Source organism: Microcaecilia unicolor, chromosome 1, assembly GCF_901765095.1.
Source record: "Microcaecilia unicolor chromosome 1, aMicUni1.1, whole genome shotgun sequence".
Lineage (NCBI taxonomy): Eukaryota > Metazoa > Chordata > Amphibia > Gymnophiona > Siphonopidae > Microcaecilia > Microcaecilia unicolor.
In genome coordinates, this window is record NC_044031.1 from 647,454,818 (window position 1) to 647,473,897 (window position 19,080).

General features: G+C 49.1%; 1 protein-coding gene across 7 annotated transcripts in view; it reads right to left on the minus strand.

Annotated features, from left to right (window-relative positions):
• Positions 1-4,563: 4,563 nt before the first annotated feature.
• The window catches only part of NUDT8 (nudix hydrolase 8), a 40,859-nt gene continuing 26,342 nt past the window's right edge, over positions 4,564-19,080 (minus strand). For all 7 annotated transcript variants that reach the window (XM_030222614.1, XM_030222597.1, XM_030222582.1 and 4 more), the window contains one exon: positions 4,564-5,701. In XM_030222614.1, the coding sequence (XP_030078474.1) occupies positions 5,477-5,701 (225 nt within the window). In that variant the 3' untranslated portion in view covers positions 4,564-5,476. The remainder of the gene's footprint in view (positions 5,702-19,080) is intronic.

Consider the following 19,080-nt stretch of genomic DNA (forward strand, 5'->3'; position numbering starts at 1 on the left):
CACTACTTCCATCGTGGCCGTAATAGAGCCCAACAGCTGCACGTAGTCCCAAGCCCGAATAGGAGAGGCTACTAGGAACTAGTCCACCTGAGCCTGAAGCTTGACAATCCGATTGTCTGGCAGGAACACTCTGCCCACTTGGGTGTCGAATCGAACTCCCAGATACTCCAGGGACTGAGTCGGGCGCAGCTGGCTCTTCTTCCAGTTGATGATCCATCCCAGGGAGCTCACAAGAGCAACTACCCGGTCCATAGCTTTGCCGCACTCTGCATAAGAGGGGGCTCGGATCAACCAGTCGTCCAGATAAGGATGGACTTGTACTCCTTCCTTTAGCAGGAAGGCCGCTATGACCCCCATTACTTTGGAAAAGGTCCGCGGAGCAGTAGCCAACCCGAAAGGGAGGGCTCTGAACTGGAAGTGTCGTCTCAGGACTGTAAAACGCAGAAAGCGTTGGAGAGGAGGCCAGATGGGAATATGCAGGTACGCTTCCTTGATGTCCAAGGAAGCCAAGAACTCTCCTGCCTTCACTGCCGCTATAACAGAGCGGAGAGTCTCCATGCGAAAGTGCCTCACTTTCCAGGCCCGATTGACCCCTTTGAGGTCGAGGATAGGCCGGACAGAACCTCCTTTCTTTGGAACCACAAAGTAAATGGAGTAACGTCCCTTGCCAATCTGATTTTTTGGCACCGGAACGACCGCACCCAGGCGGATCAGGTTGTCCAAGGTCTGCTGCACTGCCACAGCTTGACCGGAGACTTGCAGGGAGAGAGTACAAACCCGTCTCTTAAGGGTTGGCAGAACTCTAGCTTGTAGCCGTCTCTGATGACTTCCAGCACCCACGCGTCTGAAGTTATAGTGGTCCACTCGCCCAGAAACGAGGACAGCCGTCCTCCAATCTGCACTGGGGCGTGGACCAAGGCCCCGTCATTGGGTACGAGACCCTGGGGGAGGACCGGAGGGAGCACCTCCGGGACGGCGGTCTCTGCGAAAGGAATGCTGCTTGGGGGAGAAATTCCTCTTGAAGGAAGAGGGGGCAGAGGAACCCGACTTACCCGGGCGGTACCGACGGGCTTCCAGCAACCGTCCTCTGGAGGTACCGGGACGAGTACTAGCCCGAGCCCTGACCTCTGGTAATTTCTTGCCCTTAGACGTGCCGAGATCGGTCACGATTTTGTCCAGCTCGACCCCAAAGAGCAGCTTGCCTTTAAAAGGCAATCTAGCCAGGCGGGATTCAGAGGCGTGGTCAGCAGACCAATGTTTCAGCCAAAGCCACCGCCGCGCAGAGACTGTCTGAGCCATGCCTTTAGCTGAGGCTCTCAAGACCTCATACAGCAAGTCTGCCAAATAGGCTAAGCCCGATTCCAGGGCCGGCCAATCAGCCCTCAAGGAAAGATCCGAGGGGGAAGCCCGCTGCACCATAGTCAGGCACGCCCTGGCCACATAGGAGCCGCAAACTGAGGCCTGCAAACTTAAAGCAGCTGCCTCAAAGGACGACCTTAAGGCCGCCTCCAATCTTCTGTCATGGGCGTCCTTTAGGGCCGTGCCACCTTCCACCGGCAACGCCGTTTTCTTAGTCACCACAGTGATTAAAGAATCCACGGTAGGCCACAGATAGGCCTCACGTTCACTCACAGCCAAAGGATAGAGGCGGGACATAGCCCTAGCCACTTTAAGGCTCGTTTCCGGGACATCCCATTGAGCCGCAATTAAGGTGTGCATGGCATCATGCACGTGGAAGGATCTAGGCGGGCGCTTCGTCCCCAGCATAATGGCAGAGCCAACAGGGGCTGAGGGAGAGACGTCCTCCGGAGAGGAAATCTTCAAAGTGTCCATGGCCTGTAAAAACAGGTTGGGCAAATCCTCTGGGCTAAAAAGCCGCGCTGCAGAGGGGTCATCCGCTCCATCCGAGCGGGGATCTATCTCCTCCAAGGAATCCGCAAAGGACCGTTGGGAGACCTCAGACACGCTGCCCTCATCTACATCGGAGGAGACAAAGTCCTCCAAGGCCTGGAAATCAACCCGAGGGCGTTTACCTCTGGGAACCTCAACCTCTTTATCAGAAGAGGGAGCAGGGGCAGCGTTTTGCATGAGGAAAGCCTGATGCAGCAGCAAAACAAACTCGGGGGAGAAACCCCCCAGACTGTGCACTTCCGCAGCCTGGGCAACAGCCCTAGACGCACTCTCAACCGGCGCTCGCAACAGCGGGGGAGAGACATGCTGCGCATCCAAAATGGCGTCCGGCGCGAAACTCCGCGAAGGAGCCGCGCGGGAAGAACGGCGCTTAACTTTAGCCGCTTGTGCCGTCGCCCAAATTAAGGGCGTTCATGGCATTAATGTCTCCAACCTCAAGGGCGGCCCACGAAGAAGCCGTCCGAGCCGCGTGGCCGGCCAAGATGGCGGAGGCGAGGAGCGGGGGATGGGCGTTTATGGCGGGAAAAAACCGCCACGCCGGAGGAACGACCGGGACATTCATCGGTCACTAAACTGTCACCCATCAAGGGCGAATCAGGTTGTAAAACCCCCGCATCCCCTCTAGAAGCGCTCCAGCGATCCGGGGAGCGACCCTTTGCGCCCTCGCCCTCCGACGCCATATGCCACGAGGAGAAGAATCGGGGAACCCCCTGCCCGCTATAAAAAGGTAAAATTACCTGCTTGCCGCTCCGAGCTGTAACGAACTGGTGTCCCAGTGAGTAGCTGCAATGAACGTTTAAAGAAACGTCGAATTAAACGCCTTTAAAGACGTTTAAAAATTTTTTTTTTTTTTAAACGGAGCCAGCGGGAGGGGGGAGAAAAGGAGGGACCTGGCACCACCAGGTTTGCACTTGCTCAAAAGAGCCCTCAACCCCAGGCCTCAACAAAACCTAAGGATTAGGCTTGGAGGCCTAGCCAGAGCTGCTGCTGTGTGTGACCACCACCTGCTGAGATAGAGAACATACTGAGGAGTTTCCGGCAGCACATGACCACATATAGGGAGGCAAAAGTTTGCTCTCTATCTCCACCTGCTGGTAGATGGACACAACCCACCAGTCTATGGATTGATCAGCTTGATGATATGGAAACCAGTTTTCAGCTATCCCTGAGTTTTCATTGGATCAAGTACACCCTACCTGACTTCAGCCTAGGGTCCAGCAACAAAATATAAAAAGACTGGAAATGCCCAGCTCTCTCTCTTGGGATCTGCTTCTCTTTGGATCTGCCGCCTGCCTCTCTGCTGGACATTACGTATACCCTGACAAGACTCTCTCCAGGCTCCAGCAACCAACTTTGCAACAAAAGACTTCTTTAGCAGACAGGATCTCTTTCATCACTTCCCCCAGCTACCAGCAGCCTCCATCAAAGTGAGTTATAATATCCAGTATAATTTATAATTCAGACTTGATATCTTGAAAAGCACATTTCCACTTGTGAAAGATTCTTTAAAACTGCCTCTCTCTTGAAACATTATTACATTACCTGTATTGTAAATAAACCTTTTTAAAGTTAAATATATGGTCTTTATGTTCTGAGCACATGTCTTTAAACCCTGCAGTGCAGGTTAATGTAATTTAACAAATATAATATTTAATTCCCTTTTTCTTACATATCTTTATTTTATTACCTTATAGGTAATTGGTGGAGAATAGAATATATATATTATTCTTAACAGAGTCACCAAACGGGAAAGAGATCTAAGCATCGTTGCTGATATGTTGAAACCCCTCTGCTCAGTGTGTGGCGGCAGCTAAGAAAGCAAATAGAATGTTAGGTATTATTAGGAAAGGAATGGAAAACAAAAATGAGGACATTATAATGCCTTTGTATCGCCTTCAAAGTGGGCACCACCAGCCACAACACCCCCGCTCTACTGGCAAAGCACAGGAGCCTGCCAAGGCAGAAATCCAGGAGCTGCTAAAGCGACATCCACACCTGCTGGGAGATAGAGATATACTGAAGGCAGAAGGGGCTGGCCGTCCAGAGTCACTGTGTCTTTCAGTGTTCTCTATCTCCACCTGCTGGTAGGCGGATACAACCCATCAGTTAATGGATTCATCTGCTGTTGATGACAAGGAAAGCGGAATTAGAAAAGGTTCAAAGAAGAGAGACCGAAATAATAAAGATGATAGAACTCCTCTCGTATGAGGAAAGGCTAAAGAGGTTACGGTTCTTCAGCTTGGAAAAGAGACAGATGAGGGGAGATATGATTGAGGTCTACAAAATCCTGAGTAGTGTAGAACGAGTAGAAGTAAATCAAATTTTTACTCGTTCCAAAAGTACAAAGACTAGGGGACACTCAAGGAAGTTACATGGAAATACTTTTAAAGCAAACAGGAGGAAATATTTTTTTCACTCAATGAATAGTTAAGCTCTGGAACTCTTTGCCGGAGGATGTGGTAACAGCGGTTAGCATATCTGGGTTTAAAAGAGATTTGGATAATTTCCTGGAGGAAAAGTCCAAAGTCTGCTATTGTTTGGGCCTGTCAGTGTTGAGTCTCAGAACCAAAAGCCCAACACCTCACCCATACAAATTCCCCAACTATAAACAAGAGAAGCTTCTCACATTACCAAAGTTTATTCTTACCCAAGAACATGAAAAATAAGAAAATAATAGAAAATTAGGAGCAGCACAATTGCCAAAAGGTACATAAAAATATTGCATTTCCTTAAAAGATAACTTTAGTTTCCATCTCAAAGTTTAAAAATAAGAGTGCTCTATTTTTATTCTTTCACACACATAAAAGTATATTACAATTACTATGTGAAATAATCCATTAAGCAAAAACATACATCATGCAGTATTTTTTCTTGTGGAAAGATAATTGTTCAAGTTAGTATTTAAGCTTTAAAACATGTTCGTATTCATTCCCTTCTTTTATCATCCATGTTTTGAATGTGGTAACCCACCCTGATTGTGTATTATGACAGATGTTATCCCTCATTCCAACTGACATGTCACCGTGGTTGTGCAGTGAGACAGATGTTACTACTTTTCCTGGCTGATGTAGTCACCCCTGGTTGTGCACGGTGACAGATGTTAGAAATCCTTCAGGCTGAAATAATTAAAAGAACATGGGTTAGAAATTTCTAATAGCGCCGATTCTCTGTTTGACTAGAGCACTCAAAGCTGTACCCAAACTATCTCAGGGGCAGCTCAGGCCAGGAAACTGGGATAACATTTAGTCTTCTTATGTTTCTGATACAGAGCTGTTTGTAATATGGCATGTCCCAGAATATCTGATGGATGTGGCCAGCTCAGGCCAACTTATTGTAAGAATAGCCAGATACACAGCTATCTGCGAGTCTTTACAAGGAAAAGAGGTGGGGAGAAGACGAAGGTAGCAGCAGTTGTGCCTCTAATGCCAAGCAATGGGCCCCCTCCTTCCAAAATGCTGATTTAAGCTAATGCTTCCATTTGCGTCATTTCTCCTTCCATGGCCCAAGATCTGCTTCCAGCCTAGAGGAGACTCATCCAGTATCCATGCAAATCTGCAACCTTTCTTCAGAAATGGAGACCAAGATCTAATGCCCTGGTCCGGTACAATCCAGGGACAAGCAGTTTGACGGCAAAGTCAGTCAGCGCAGCAGTGAGGCCCCAGATTCTGTATTTCCCATTCAAGAAGACCGGGGTTGTGTATCGGTAGCGTCCATGCCAGCGGAAGTTTGTATAGCCTTGATTTTGCTTCTCACAAATATGCGGAAGGGACAACGTGAAAACATCTTCCACCTCAGAAAAAGAGAGAAAAAGTAAAACTCGTAAAAGAGCATGTACTAGATATAAGGAACACCACCTCCAGTGGCTGGGAAATACAGCGTGAGTCCTGAGTACACAGGTGATCATTTCCATTAGTACATCTGCATTCCTGTCTGTGCCTCAGAGACAGGAGTAGCCTTCTGGAGGTCTCCTGGGGGATTGGAACCTCGAGTAAATCTTTACTCCCCCAGGCAGAACCCCAGGCAAGAAAAAACTCTCAGGCTTATTTTCAAAAGAGAAGGACGCCCATCTTTCGACACAAATCAGGAGATGGGCGTCCTTCTCTCAGGGTCGCCCAAATCGACATAATCGAAAACCGATTTTGGGCATCCTCAACTGCTTTCCGTTGCGGGGACAACCAAAGCTCACGGGGACGTGTCGGAGGTGTAGCGAAGGCGGGACTGGGGCATGCTTAACACATGGGCGTCCTCGACCGATAATGGAAAAAAGAAGGGAGTCCCTGACAAACACTTGGACGACTTTACCTGGTCCTTTTTTTTTTTTTTACAACCAAGCCACAAAAATGTGCCCTAAATAACCACATGACCACCGGAGGGAATCGGAGATGACCTCCCCTTACTCCCCCAGTGGTCACTAACCCCCTCCCACCCTCAAAAAAAATTTAACAAATTATTTTTTCCAGCCTCTATGTGCCAGCCTCAAATATCATACCCAGCTCCATGACAGCAGTATGCAGGTCCCTGGAGCAGTTTTAGCGGATGCAGTGCACTTCAGGCAGGTGGACCCAGGCCCATCCCCCCCTACCTGTTACACTTGTTGTGGTAAATGTGAGCCCTTCAAAACCCAACAGAAACCCACTGTACCCACATGTAGGTGCCCCCCTTCACCCCTAAGGGCTATGGCAGTGGTGTACAGTTGTGGGGAGTGGGTTTTATTTTGGGGGGCTCTGCACACAAGGTAAGGGAGTTATGCACCTGGGAACAATTTCTGAAGTCCACTGCAGTGCCCCCTAGGGTGCTCAGTTGCTGTCCTGGCATGTCAGGGGGACCAGTGCACTACGAATGATGGCTCCTCCCATGTCCAAATGGCTTGGATTTGGTCGTTTCTGAGATGGTCATCCTCGGTTTCCATTATCGCCGAAAACCAGGGAAGACCATCTCTAAGGTCTACCTAAATGTTGAGATTTGGGCATCGCCGACCGTATTATCGAAACAAAAGATGGGTGTCCATCTTGTTTCGATAATACAGGTTTCCCCGCCCCTTTGCCGGGACGTCCTCAGGAAAACTTGGGCGTCCCTTTCGATTATGCCCCTCTCTGGCTACTAAATAAGTATTAGATTCAATAAATGTTTATTCAGAGAAGCCAATAAAGCAATTAGATATTAAAGAAAATAAAAGCCCCAATAGAGTATAGTATGTAGCAAATAAGGTAAAATTATGTATCATACCTGATAATTTTCTTTCCATTAATCATAGCTGATCAATCCATAGACTGGTGGGTTGTGTCCATCTACCAGCAGGTGGAGATAGAGAGCAATCCTTTTGCCTCCCTATATGTGGTCATGTGCTGCCGGAAACTCCTCAGTATGTCAATATCCAAGCTCCATCCGCAGGACTCAGCACTTAGAGAATTACACCCACAAAGGGACACTCTGCCCAGCTCACCACCGCCGAAACGGGGGAGGGGAATTAACCCAGCTCATCCCCACACAAGTGGGGGAGGGGAATCCGTCCAGCTCATCCCCGCGGAGCGGGGGAGGGACACCACCCCGCCGATGCGGGGGGATCTGGCTTATCCTGCAACCGCAACCGCGGGAGGAGCTGACTGACCCTAACACCGCCGAAGCGGGAGGGAGCGCTGGCAGAATTTATGTCTCAATCCAGCCCCGTAAAACGGAGGAGAGAGGAATGCAGCAGCTCACTGTAACACAAACTCGTCTCAACTCCTGAAGAATCCAATTGAAAAAACTTGAACACGAAGTCCTCCTGAACAGGAACTGAAGACTAAACTTGAACCTGAAATGCAACCAGAATATAAACAGTACAGATATCTGGGAGGGGCTATGGATTGATCAGCTATGATTAATGGAAAGAAAATTATCAGGTATGATACATAATTTTACCTTCCATATCATCATGCTGATCAATCCATAGACTGGTGGGATGTACCGAAGCAGTACTCACCCAGGGCGGGACATTGAAATCCCTGACCGCAACACTGAAGCTCCAAACCGGGCCTCCGCCCGAGCAGCCACAGTCAAGCGGTAATGCCTGGAGAAGGTATGGGCCGATGCCCAAGTTGCTGCCTTGCATATCTCTTCCAAGGAGATGGACCCGGCCTCTGCCATCGAGGCCGCCTGAGCTCTAGTGGAGTGAGCCTTCAGCTGAATAGGCGGCATCTTCCCCGCGGCCACATAAGCCGCTGCAATGGCTTCCTTGACCCATCTTGCCACTGTAAGCTTAGCAGCCTGCAGACCCTTACGAGGACCTGCAAACAGGACAAACAGATGATCCGATTTCCGGAAATCATTGGTCACTTCCAAGTATCTGATGATGACTCGTCTCACATCCAGAAATTTGAGAGCAGAGTATTCCTCTGGGTAGTCCTCCCTACGAAAGGAAGGGAGACAGAGCTGCTGATTCACAAGGAAGCGAGAAACAATCTTGGGCAGGAAGGAAGGCACTATGTGAATAGTCACTCCTGCCTCAGTGAACTGCAGAAAAGGCTCTCGACATGAGAGTGCCTGGAGCTCGGAAACTCTTCTGGCTGAAGTGATAGCCACCAAAAAGACTGCTTTCAACGTCAGGTCTTTCAGAGATGCCCTCGACAAGGGTTCAAAAGGCGGCTTCTGCAAGGCTCTGAGCACCAGGTTGAGATTCCACGCAGGCACCACTGAGTGCAGAGGAGGGCGCAGGTGATTAACTCCCTTGAGAAAGCGTACCACATCTGGCTGCGAAGCCAGGGAAGCACCCTTCACGCGGCCCCTGAAGCAAGCCAGAGCCGCTACCTGGACTTTAAGGGAACTGAGCGACAGGCCTTTCTCCAGACCTTCTTGCAGGAACGCCAGCACTGAAGAAATTGGAGCAGTGAAGGGAGAAAGTGAGCCTGCTTCACACCACGCTGCAAAGGTACGCCAAACCCTGGCGTAAGCAGTAGAAGTAGAGCGCTTCCTTGCTCTCAGCATAGTGGCGATGACCTTGTCTGAGAAGCCCTTCTTCCTCAGACGCTGCCGCTCAATAGCCAGGCCGTAAGACCAAAGGGGGAGGGATCCTCCATCACCACGGGACCCTGATGCAACAGGCCCTGCTCCACTGGCAGCCGCAGAGGGTCGTCCACTGAGAGCCTGATCAAGTCCGCATACCAGGGACGTCTGGGCCAGTCCGGACCCACCAGGATTATCCGGCCCGAATGCTTTGCCACCCGGTCTAGTACCCTGCCCAACATGGGCCAGGGCGGGAACACATAGAGAAGCTCCTGTGTCGGCCACTGTTGGAGAAGAGCATCTACTCCCAGAGATCGAGGGTCCCGTCCTCTGCTGAAAAAGCGCGGCACTTGGCAATTGGCCGATGACGCCATCAGATCTAGGCTCGGCTGGCCCCAGCGCTTCGTGATGTGCAAGAACGCCTGAGCCGATAACTGCCACTCTCTGGGATCCAAGGTATGGTGATTGAGAAAGTCCGCCTTGACATTCATGACTCCGGCAATGTGGGCCGCTGACAGCTGTTCCAGGTTCGCTTCCGCCCACTGGCATAGATTCATGGCTTCCTTGGCTAGAGGGGCGCTCTTGGTACCTCCCTGGCGGTTGACATAGGCCACAGCCGTGGCATTGTCCGACAGGACCCGTACTGGCTTCAACGCCAGTACCGGGAGGAACTCCAATAGCGCCAACCGAATGGCTCTGAGTTCCAGGAGGTTGATAGACCACTTTGCCTCTGCAGAAGACCAGAGCCCCTGCGCTGTCCTTCCCAAGCAGTGGGCTCCCCAGCCCGTCAAAGAGGCGTCCGTCGTGACGACAATCCACTCCGGGGTCACAAGAGGCATCCCTGCAGACAACTTGTCTGTCTTCAGCCACCAGCTCAGCGCCTTGCGCACTGCTGGGTCCAAGGGAAGGCGCACAGCATAATCCTCCGACACCGGAGTCCAGCGCTGCAGCAGAGAGTGTTGTAGTGGTCTCATATGAGCCCTGGCCCAGGGCACTACTTCCATCGTGGCCATCATAGAGCCCAACAGCTGCACATAGTCCCAAGCCCGAAGCGGAGAGGCTACTAGGAACTGGTCCACCTGAGCCTGAAGTTTGACAATCCGAATGTCCGGCAGGAACACTCTGCCCACTTGGGTGTCGAATCGAACTCCCAGATACTCCAGTGACTGAGTCGGGCGCAGCTGGCTTTTCTCCCAGTTGATGATCCACCCCAGGGAGCTCAAAAGAGCAATCACCCGGTCCACAGCCTTGCCGCACTCTGCATAAGAGGGGGCTCGGATCAACCAGTCGTCCAGATAAGGATGGACTTGGACTCCTTCCTTTCGCAGGAAGGCCGCGATGACCACCATTACTTTGAAGAAGGTCCGCGGAGCAGTAGCCAACCCGAACGGGAGGGCTCTGAACTGGAAGTGTTGGCCCAGGACTGCAAAACGCAGAAAGCGTTGATGAGGAGGCCAGATGGGAATATGCAAGTACGCTTCCTTGATGTCCAAGGATGCCAGGAACTCCCCTGCCTTCACTGCCGCTATAACAGAGCGGAGAGTCTCCATGCGAAAGTGCCGAACTTTCAAGGCCCGATTGACCCCTTTGAGGTTGAGGATAGGCCGTACAGAACCTCCTTTCTTTGGTACCACAAAGTAAATGGAGTAACGTCCCTTGCCAAGCTGATTTTCTGGCACCGGAACGACCGCACCCAGGCGGATGAGATTGTCCAAGGTCTGCTGCACTGCCACAGCTTTGACCGGAGACTTGCAGGGAGAGAGTACAAACCCGTCTCTTAAGGGTCGGCAGAACTCTAGCTTGTAGCCGTCTCTGATGACTTCCAGCACCCAAGCGTCTGAAGTTACCCTGGTCCACTCGCCCAGAAACGAGGACAGGCGTCCTCCAATCTGCACTGGGCCATGGACCAGGATCCCGTCATTGGGTACGAGACCCTGGGGGAGGACCGGAGGGCGCACCTCCGGGATGGCGGTCTCTGCGAAAGGAATGCTGCTTGGGGGAGAAGTTCCTCTTGAAGGAAGAGGGGGCAGAGGAGCCCGACTTGCCCGGGCGGTACCGACGGGCTTCCTGAAACCGTCCTCTGGAGTTACCGGGGCGAGCACTGGCCCGAGCCCTGACCTCTGGTAACCTCTTGCCCCTAGACGTGCCGAGATCGGTCACGATTTTGTCCAGCTCGACCCCAAAAAGCAGCTTGCCTTTAAAAGGCAACTTAGCCAGGCGGGACTTAGAGGCGTGGTCAGCAGACCAATGTTTCAGCCAAAGCCACCGCCGCGCAGAGACTGTCTGAGCCATACCTTTAGCCGAGGCTCTCAAGACATCATACAGTAAGTCTGCCAAATAAGCCAAGCCCAATTCCAGGGCCGGCCAATCAGCCCTCAAGGAAGGATCCGAGGGGGAAGCCCGCTGCACAATCGTCAGGCACGCCCTGGCCACATAGGAGTCGCAAACTGAGGCCTGCAAACTTAAGGCAGCCACCTCGGACGACCTTAAGGCCGCCTCCAATCTTCTGTCTTGGGCGTCCTTTAGGGCCGTGCCACCTTCCACCGGCAACGCCGTTTTCTTAGTCACCTCAGTGATTAAAGAATCCACGGTAGGCCAAAGAAAGGCCTCACGTTCACTTTCAGGCAAAGGATAGAGGCAGGACATAGCCCTAGCCACTTTGAGGCTCGCTTCCGGGACATCCCATTGAGCCGAAATTAAGGTGTGCATGGCATCATGCACGTGGAAGGTTCTAGGCGGGCGCTTCGTCCCCAGCATAATGGCGGAGCCAACAGGGGCTGAGGGAGAGACATCCTCTGGAGAGGAAATCTTCAAAATGCTCATGGCCTGCAGTAACAGGTTGGGAAATCCTCTGAGCGAAAGATCCGCGCTGCAGAGGGGTCATCCGCTCCATCCGAGCGGGAATCCGTCTCCTCCAAGGAATCCGCAAAGGACCGTTGGGAGAACTCAGATACGCTGCCCTCATCTACATCAGAGGAGACAAAGTCCTCTAAGGCCTGGGAATCCACCCGAGGGCGTTTACTTCCGGGGGCCTCAACCCCTTTATCGGACAAGGGAGAAGGGGCAGCGTTCTGCATAAGGAAGGCCTGATGCAGCAGCAAAATAAACTCGGGAGATAAACCCCCCAGACTGTGCACTTCAGCCGCCTGGGCCACAGCCCTAGACGCACCCTCAACCGGCGCTCGCAAGAGCGGGGGAGAAACATGCTGCGCATCCAAGATGGCGTCCGGCGCGACACTCCGCAAAGGAGCCGCGCGGGAAGAACGGCGCTTAACTTTAGCCGTTTTGCCGTCGCCCAAATCAAGGACGGCCATGGCATTAACGCCTCCCAGCTCAAGGGCGGCCCAAGAAGAAGCCGTCCGAGCAGCGTGGCCGGCCAAGATGGCGGAGGCGAGCAGCGGGGGATGGGCGTTTATGGCGGGAAAAACCGCCGCACCGGAGGAAGACCCGGGACACTGACCGGCCTCCGAACTGACACCCAACAAGGGCGAGTCAGACTTTAAGACCCCCGCATCCCCGCTAGAAGCGCACACGCGGTCCGGGGAGCGATTCTTCGCGCCCTCGCCCTCCGACGCCATAGGCCACGTGGAGATCGATCGGGGAACCCCCTGCCCGCTATAAAAAGGTAAAAATTACCTGCTTCTCGCTCCGAGCTGTAACGACCTGGTGTCCCAGTGAGTAGCTGCAATAAACGTTTAAATAAATGTCGAAATAAACGCCCTTAAGGACATTCAAAATTTTTTTTTTTTTTTTTTTTTTTAACGGAGCCAGCGGGAGAGGGGAGAAAAGGAGGGACCTGGCGCCACCAGGTTTGCACTTGCTCAAGAAGAACCCTCAACCCCAGGTACTCAACAAAACCTAAAAATTAGGCTTGGAGACCTAGCCAGAGCTGCTGCTGTGTGTGACCACCACCTGCTGAGATAGAGAACATACTGGGGAGTTTCCGGCAGCACATGACCACATATAGGGAGGCAAAAGGATTGCTCTCTATCTCCACCTGCTGGTAGATGGACACAACCCACCAGTCTATGGATTGATCAGCATGATGATATGGAAACAGAGTTTTCCCTGGGAGCTGTCAATATGACCACCTACTAGTGTAAAAAAACAAAAAAGTAGCGTGATCAACACGACACTTCCAAGACACCGTGGAGGCGAGTAAGAGATAATCAACCTTTATTAAAAAAAGTAAACAAACTTAAAAGACTCGACACAGAGCCGTGTTTCAGCAAAAAACTCATCGCTGCCTCAGCATTTTTTGTTCAGCACCACTGAGATTGACTCTTCTCACAGTCTGTATTGGTACTTTAAAGCTTATGCTTGGGTGCATTCACCTATCACTAGTCTTTTTAAAGGCTTGATTTGGCTTGCTTGCTTAAGCTACCCCATCCATTGGCTTACAGAACAGACTCCTGAAGCAGGTGTTTTTCGCCGAAACACAGCTCCGTGTCATTTAAGTTTTTTACATTTTTTAATAAAGGTTGAATATCTCTTACTCACCTCCATGGTGTCTTGGAAGTGTCGTGTTGATCACACTACTTTTTTTTGTATCTTTACCCTTGTAGCAGATCTAGTTTCTCCACTTTTGTTGGTTTTTTAACACCAATTCTTTCCAGAAGACACAATTTTTGTGTGAATTTCATTGCAAATAGAGCGATCATGGTGCGGGGTTCAATAAAATAGCGGGTTCCCTGATGAAGATTTACGAAACGGGACCGTAGGAACCAATGCATTCATAAAACTTTTTTTGGATCCACCGCCTCATTAGAACGACATTGTTCCATGATTCTGGATAAGATAAGTGATGTAGTTTGGATATATTTTGGACACAGTTATTTTTTTGATATATTTTTGATTTGATCACTGATTTTTAAGTCTAATCAGGCTTACACATATATTGATATATTAAATTTAAAAAATATTCTTTGATTACATACTAGAGGGTTTTTCAAGTCCATGATGACTTTTTCTATGTGCTATACAATGAACACTCATGTGCAAATATAGCCATAGCAGTTGAGACTTTTCCCTCATTTGCAACTCAAGATCTGCTTCACAGTCATTGTAGATTATCTAGTAGAGTCAGCAGAGAATCTGTTAGGCATTCTGATATTTGAGGTTTTTTAACACCTACTAGTGCAGACACATTGAGGCCCTAGTTCTATTTCCTCTTATATACATTTTCTTTCCTTCTTCATTATCTTAATCTTAATTACCCTTCCTACTTAATGACAATGCATCTTTCCAGAACATTCTATTCCTTTTATGGTAAGATCCTGTTCCATCACATTCTATCATATTCCATTATTTATTTGACAGTTTAAAACTAGTCATATAGCAGGCTAGGGTAGTTAACCCGAGGTAGCAACCGGTAGATTCTTTTCTTAAATACTTTATGTTACTTATGTTTCTGAATTCTTGGAATCTAATTTTTCTTACTTTGTGGACAAATAGGCCTTAAAGATTTTTCTTTATATGGATTTCCTGATTGTAATGCCGATTGCATATTCACAGTTTGTAGTGAAATATTGAAATATATTAATTAATAAATAAATAAATAAATAAAAAACTAGTCATATAAAGCATAAGTTTTCATTTGATATGACTTGGCCTATGTCCTTGGTATACGTGGAGGGGCATAATCGAACGGGGCGCTCAAGTTTTCCTGAGGGCGTCCTCGCAGGACGTCCCCGTGAAGGGGCGGGGAAACCTGTATTATCGAAACAAGATGGTCGTCCATCTTTCATTTCGATAATACGGTCGGGGACGCCAAAATCTCAACATTTAGGTAAAGAGTGGAGGAGTGGCCTAGTGGTTAGGGTGGTGGACTTTGGTCCTGGGGAACTGAGGAACTGAGTTCGATTCCCACTTCAGGCACAGGCAGCTCCTTGTGACTCTGGGCAAGTCACTTAACCCTCCATTGCCCCGTGTAAGCCGCATTGAGCCTGCCATGAGTGGGAAAGCGCGGGGTACAAATGTAACAACAACAAAAAAAAAAAAAAGAAGACGCACATCTCAAAAACAACCAAATCCAACTGATTTGGTCATGGGAGGAGCCAGCATTCGTAGTACACTGGTCCCCCTGACATTGCCAGGACACCAACCAGGCACCCTAGGGGGCACTGCAGTAGACTAATTGATGCACTAACTGAATGGAAAAAGCCCTTCCCTTACCGATCCCTTAGCGATTCGGAAAGGAACGGGCATGCATGAAGGAAATCACATGCAAATGAGCTGCTCACTGTAGCTCATTTGCACACGATTTCCTTCCTAAGGAGGGGAAGCCAGTGCACAGCAGCCAAGCATTATGCGTGGCTGCTATGCGCATGCCAAAGATGGCTTCATACATGCAGACAAGCTGTGTGTATAATAGCCATCTACAACCTTAAATAAATTGCCGTCTACAACCTTAGAAAAATACAAGTCCAGGTGAAAACGTCCAAGTGCTCGTCAGGGACTTTTTTTTTTTTAAGAGTATGGCTGAAGGACGTCCTTCGCTATGCCTCCGTCCCTGCGATGGCAGTTGAGGATGTCCAAAATGTGGATGTTTCTGTGAGAAGGATGTCCATGCCTGGATGTTTCTGTGAGAAGGAAGTCCATGCCTTTGCTATGCCTCTGATACCCCCTTTATTTATTTATTTATTTATTTGGATTTTGGATCACAAGTAGCAGCAGTGGAATTTGAACCGGCCACCTCTGGACTGCAAGACCAGTGCTCTAACCACTAGGCCACTCCTCCACTCCCTTGAAATTTGACCGTCCCTGTGGGGGGGGGGGGGCAGTTCAGGACATCCAAAATATTTGAAAGGACGTCCACGCCTTCGCTATGCCTCTGCTGACACACACATACCTCCCCCCTCAGGGACCTGCATACTGCTGCGATGGACCTGAGTATGACATTTCAGGCTGGCAAAAAAAGTTTTTAAAGTTGTTTTTTTTTCGGGCTGGGAGGTGGTATCACTGGGGGAGTCAGGGGAGGTCATCCCCGATTCCCTCCGGTGGTCATCTGGTCAGTTCGGGCACCTTTTTGAGGCTTGGTCGTAAGAAAAAATGGACCAAGTAAAGTTGCCCAAGTGCTCATCAGGGATGCCCTTCTTTTTTCCATTATGGCTCGAGGACGCCCATCTGTTAGGCACACCCCAGTCCCACCTTCGCTACGCCTCCGACACGCCCCCGGGAACTTTAGTCATCCCCGCAACTGAGAGCAGTTGGGGACGCCCAAAATCGGCTTTCGATTATGCCGATTTGGGCGACCCTGAGAGGATGCCCATCTCCCGATTTGTGTCGAAAGATGGGCGCCCTTCTCTTTCGAAAATAAGCCTGACAGTCATCATACTAGCCCCCTCCACCCTCTTGCTGAGCCTACAATTTTACCCACACCCACTTCTCCTTCTGATTGTTTATCTGGATATAGAAGGCGTCCTTAGTCATAGGAGTTTCTGTCTCTTAGTTTCTGACCAGCAACTTATCACAAGTTAGCACAGGCCAAATGTCAAACCACAAATTTCTACAGCCTTAGAAAGGTAGTTACCAGAAAAAATACAGTAGTATAGCATCTTGCATTTCCAGATCTGCTCCCAGCACAAGAAAAGCAAAATAGCAATATTAAAATAAAAACTAGAAATATAGATATGTGTATATCACAGAGGACATGCAACGAAGATGCTAAGTAGTAAATTTAAAACAAATTGGAGAAAATCTTTCTTCACTCAACGTGTAATTAAACTCCGGAATTCAGTGCCAGAGAATGTGGTAAAAGCAGTTAGTTTAAGAAGGTTTAAAAAGGTTTGGACAAGTACCTTCAAGGAAAGTCCATAAGCAATTATTAAGATGGACTTGGGAAAATTCACTGCTTATTCCTGTAATAAGAAGCGTAAGATCCGTTTTAACTCTTTTGGGATCTTGCCAGGTACTTGTGACCTGGATTGGCCACTGTTGGAAACAGGAACTGGGCTTGATGGATCTTCGGTCTGACCCAGTATGGCAATGTTTATGTTCTTAGGTCTTTGGTATGAAGGACAACACTTCTAGGAGTGGAGTGACCCTAGTGACATGCTGGGAGATGGAGAATGTCCTGATTATGCAGCATCAACTTATGGTCCAAACAACTAACAGCGGGGATAAAAAATCATCAACATATTGAAACCCAACGCTGTATCAACAACTCATATTTGGTACACCTCTTATTCAATGCAAATACAGAATATCAATTTTATGGACCTCGGCAGCAACTAGTTCCACATAGAGATCTCACTCTATGATTTGCTAAAATCATCATTATCAGTCCAATATATCTTTAAACAAATTTTAATTCTTAATTTTTATCAAAACCTGCATCAGGACTTGGTCCTTACTAACTGCTGAGAAGAATTTCTGCCAAAGCATCTTGCTTACAACACTCCACTCAAGAACTCAATTCTGTTGCTTCTTAGCAGTTAGTAAGGACCAAGTCCTGATGCAGCAGAGGCGAAACATGGCCCTTGTTGGCCGAGGCCCTTATAGCGGCTTTTACAAGATAAGTGTTTTTGATTAGTGAAGTTTTAAGAAGTTTTTATATAAACTAAACTTTAAGGTGATTTTGATAAAAATTCAGAATTAAAAATTGTTTAAAGATATTATTGGTACGGTGATGATTTCAGCAAATCACAGAATGAGATCTCTATGTGGAATGAGTTGCTGCCAAGGTCCAGAAAATCGATGGTCAGTATCTGCACTGAATAAGAGGTGTACCAAGGGAAAATTAGGTTCTTACCTTGGTAATTTTCTTTCTTTTAGTCACAGCAGATGAATCCATTAACTGATAGGTTATGTAAGCCTACCAGCAGGTGGAGATAGAGAACACTGAAAAACCATAGTGCTCTATGGACGGCTAGCTCCATCTGCCTTCAGTATTCGAAACTTCCAAAGCAGAGTGTATTCTCAAAGTAGAATAACATAAACTTTCCTCACAGCGAACGAATGCCCCAGAACCGGAGCAATAATCACACAAAGGAGGGACGATCTCAACCTCCTGTAACAGAACCTTCTCCCAATGAGGGACCATGTCTGCAGGAAACAACTGAACAAATAAACAGACAGGGAGGGATCATGGATTCATCTGCTGTGACTAAAGGAAAGAAAATTACCAAGGTAAGAACCTAATTTTCCCTTCCTTGTCATCAGCAGCAGATGAATCCAGTAACTGATGGGATGTACAAAAGCACTCCCTAGTTAGGGCGGGAATCTGTCACTCCCCGAGCTAGCACTTGTGCTCCAAACTGCGCGTCCCGCTTTGCTGCAACATCCAGCCTGTAATGCCAGATGAAGGAGAGCTTAGAAGCCCAAGTAGCCGCACTACAGATCTCCTGAAGAGAGAGTGCTCCTGTTTCGGCCCACGAAGAGGAAATCGTTCTCGTGGAATGCGCTTTAAATGCATCAGGCGGAGACCACCCTGACAGCAGATACACAGAAAAAATGACTTCCTTGAGCCAACGGGCTATAGTGGCCTTAGACGTTGGAGACCCTCTTCGAGGACCTGACAACAAGACAAAAAGGTGATCAGAGGTCCTGAAGTCATTTGACATTTGCAGATACTGCAAGAGAGCCCTGCGAACTTCCAGAAGATGTAACTGCCCAAAAGATTCCGGAAACTCCTCCCTAGTAAAGGAGGACAGATAAATGGGCTGGTTTAGGTGAAACGCTGAAACCACCTTAGGCAGGAAGGAAGGCACAGTACGCACCGTAACTCTGGACTCATGAGAATTGCAGAAAGGGATCTCGACAGGACAGAGCCTGGAGCTCAGACACACGTCTCGTAGAACTTATGGCCACCAAAAAGACTGTCTTTAGAGTCACATCCTTCTCTGACGCTCGCCTCAGCAGCTCGAAGGGCGAACACTGGAGCGCCTTCAACACCAGCCCCAGGTTCCAAGCCAGACACGGCAGCTGCACTGGCGGGCGAAGTTGGAGCGTCCTTCTTAGAAATCGGGCAACGTCCGGATAAGCGGCCAGGGAAAGGCCAGCGACCTTCCCTCGAAAGCATGTCAATGCTGCCACTTGCACTCGCAGGGAATTGTAGGCCAAGCCTTTTTGTAAACCATCCTGCAAAAACTCCAGTATTGGCGAGACTGTAGCCCTCGTGGGTGTGATCGCCTTTGAAACACACCACACCTCAAACTGGCGCCAGATCCGAGCATAAGCAATGGAAGT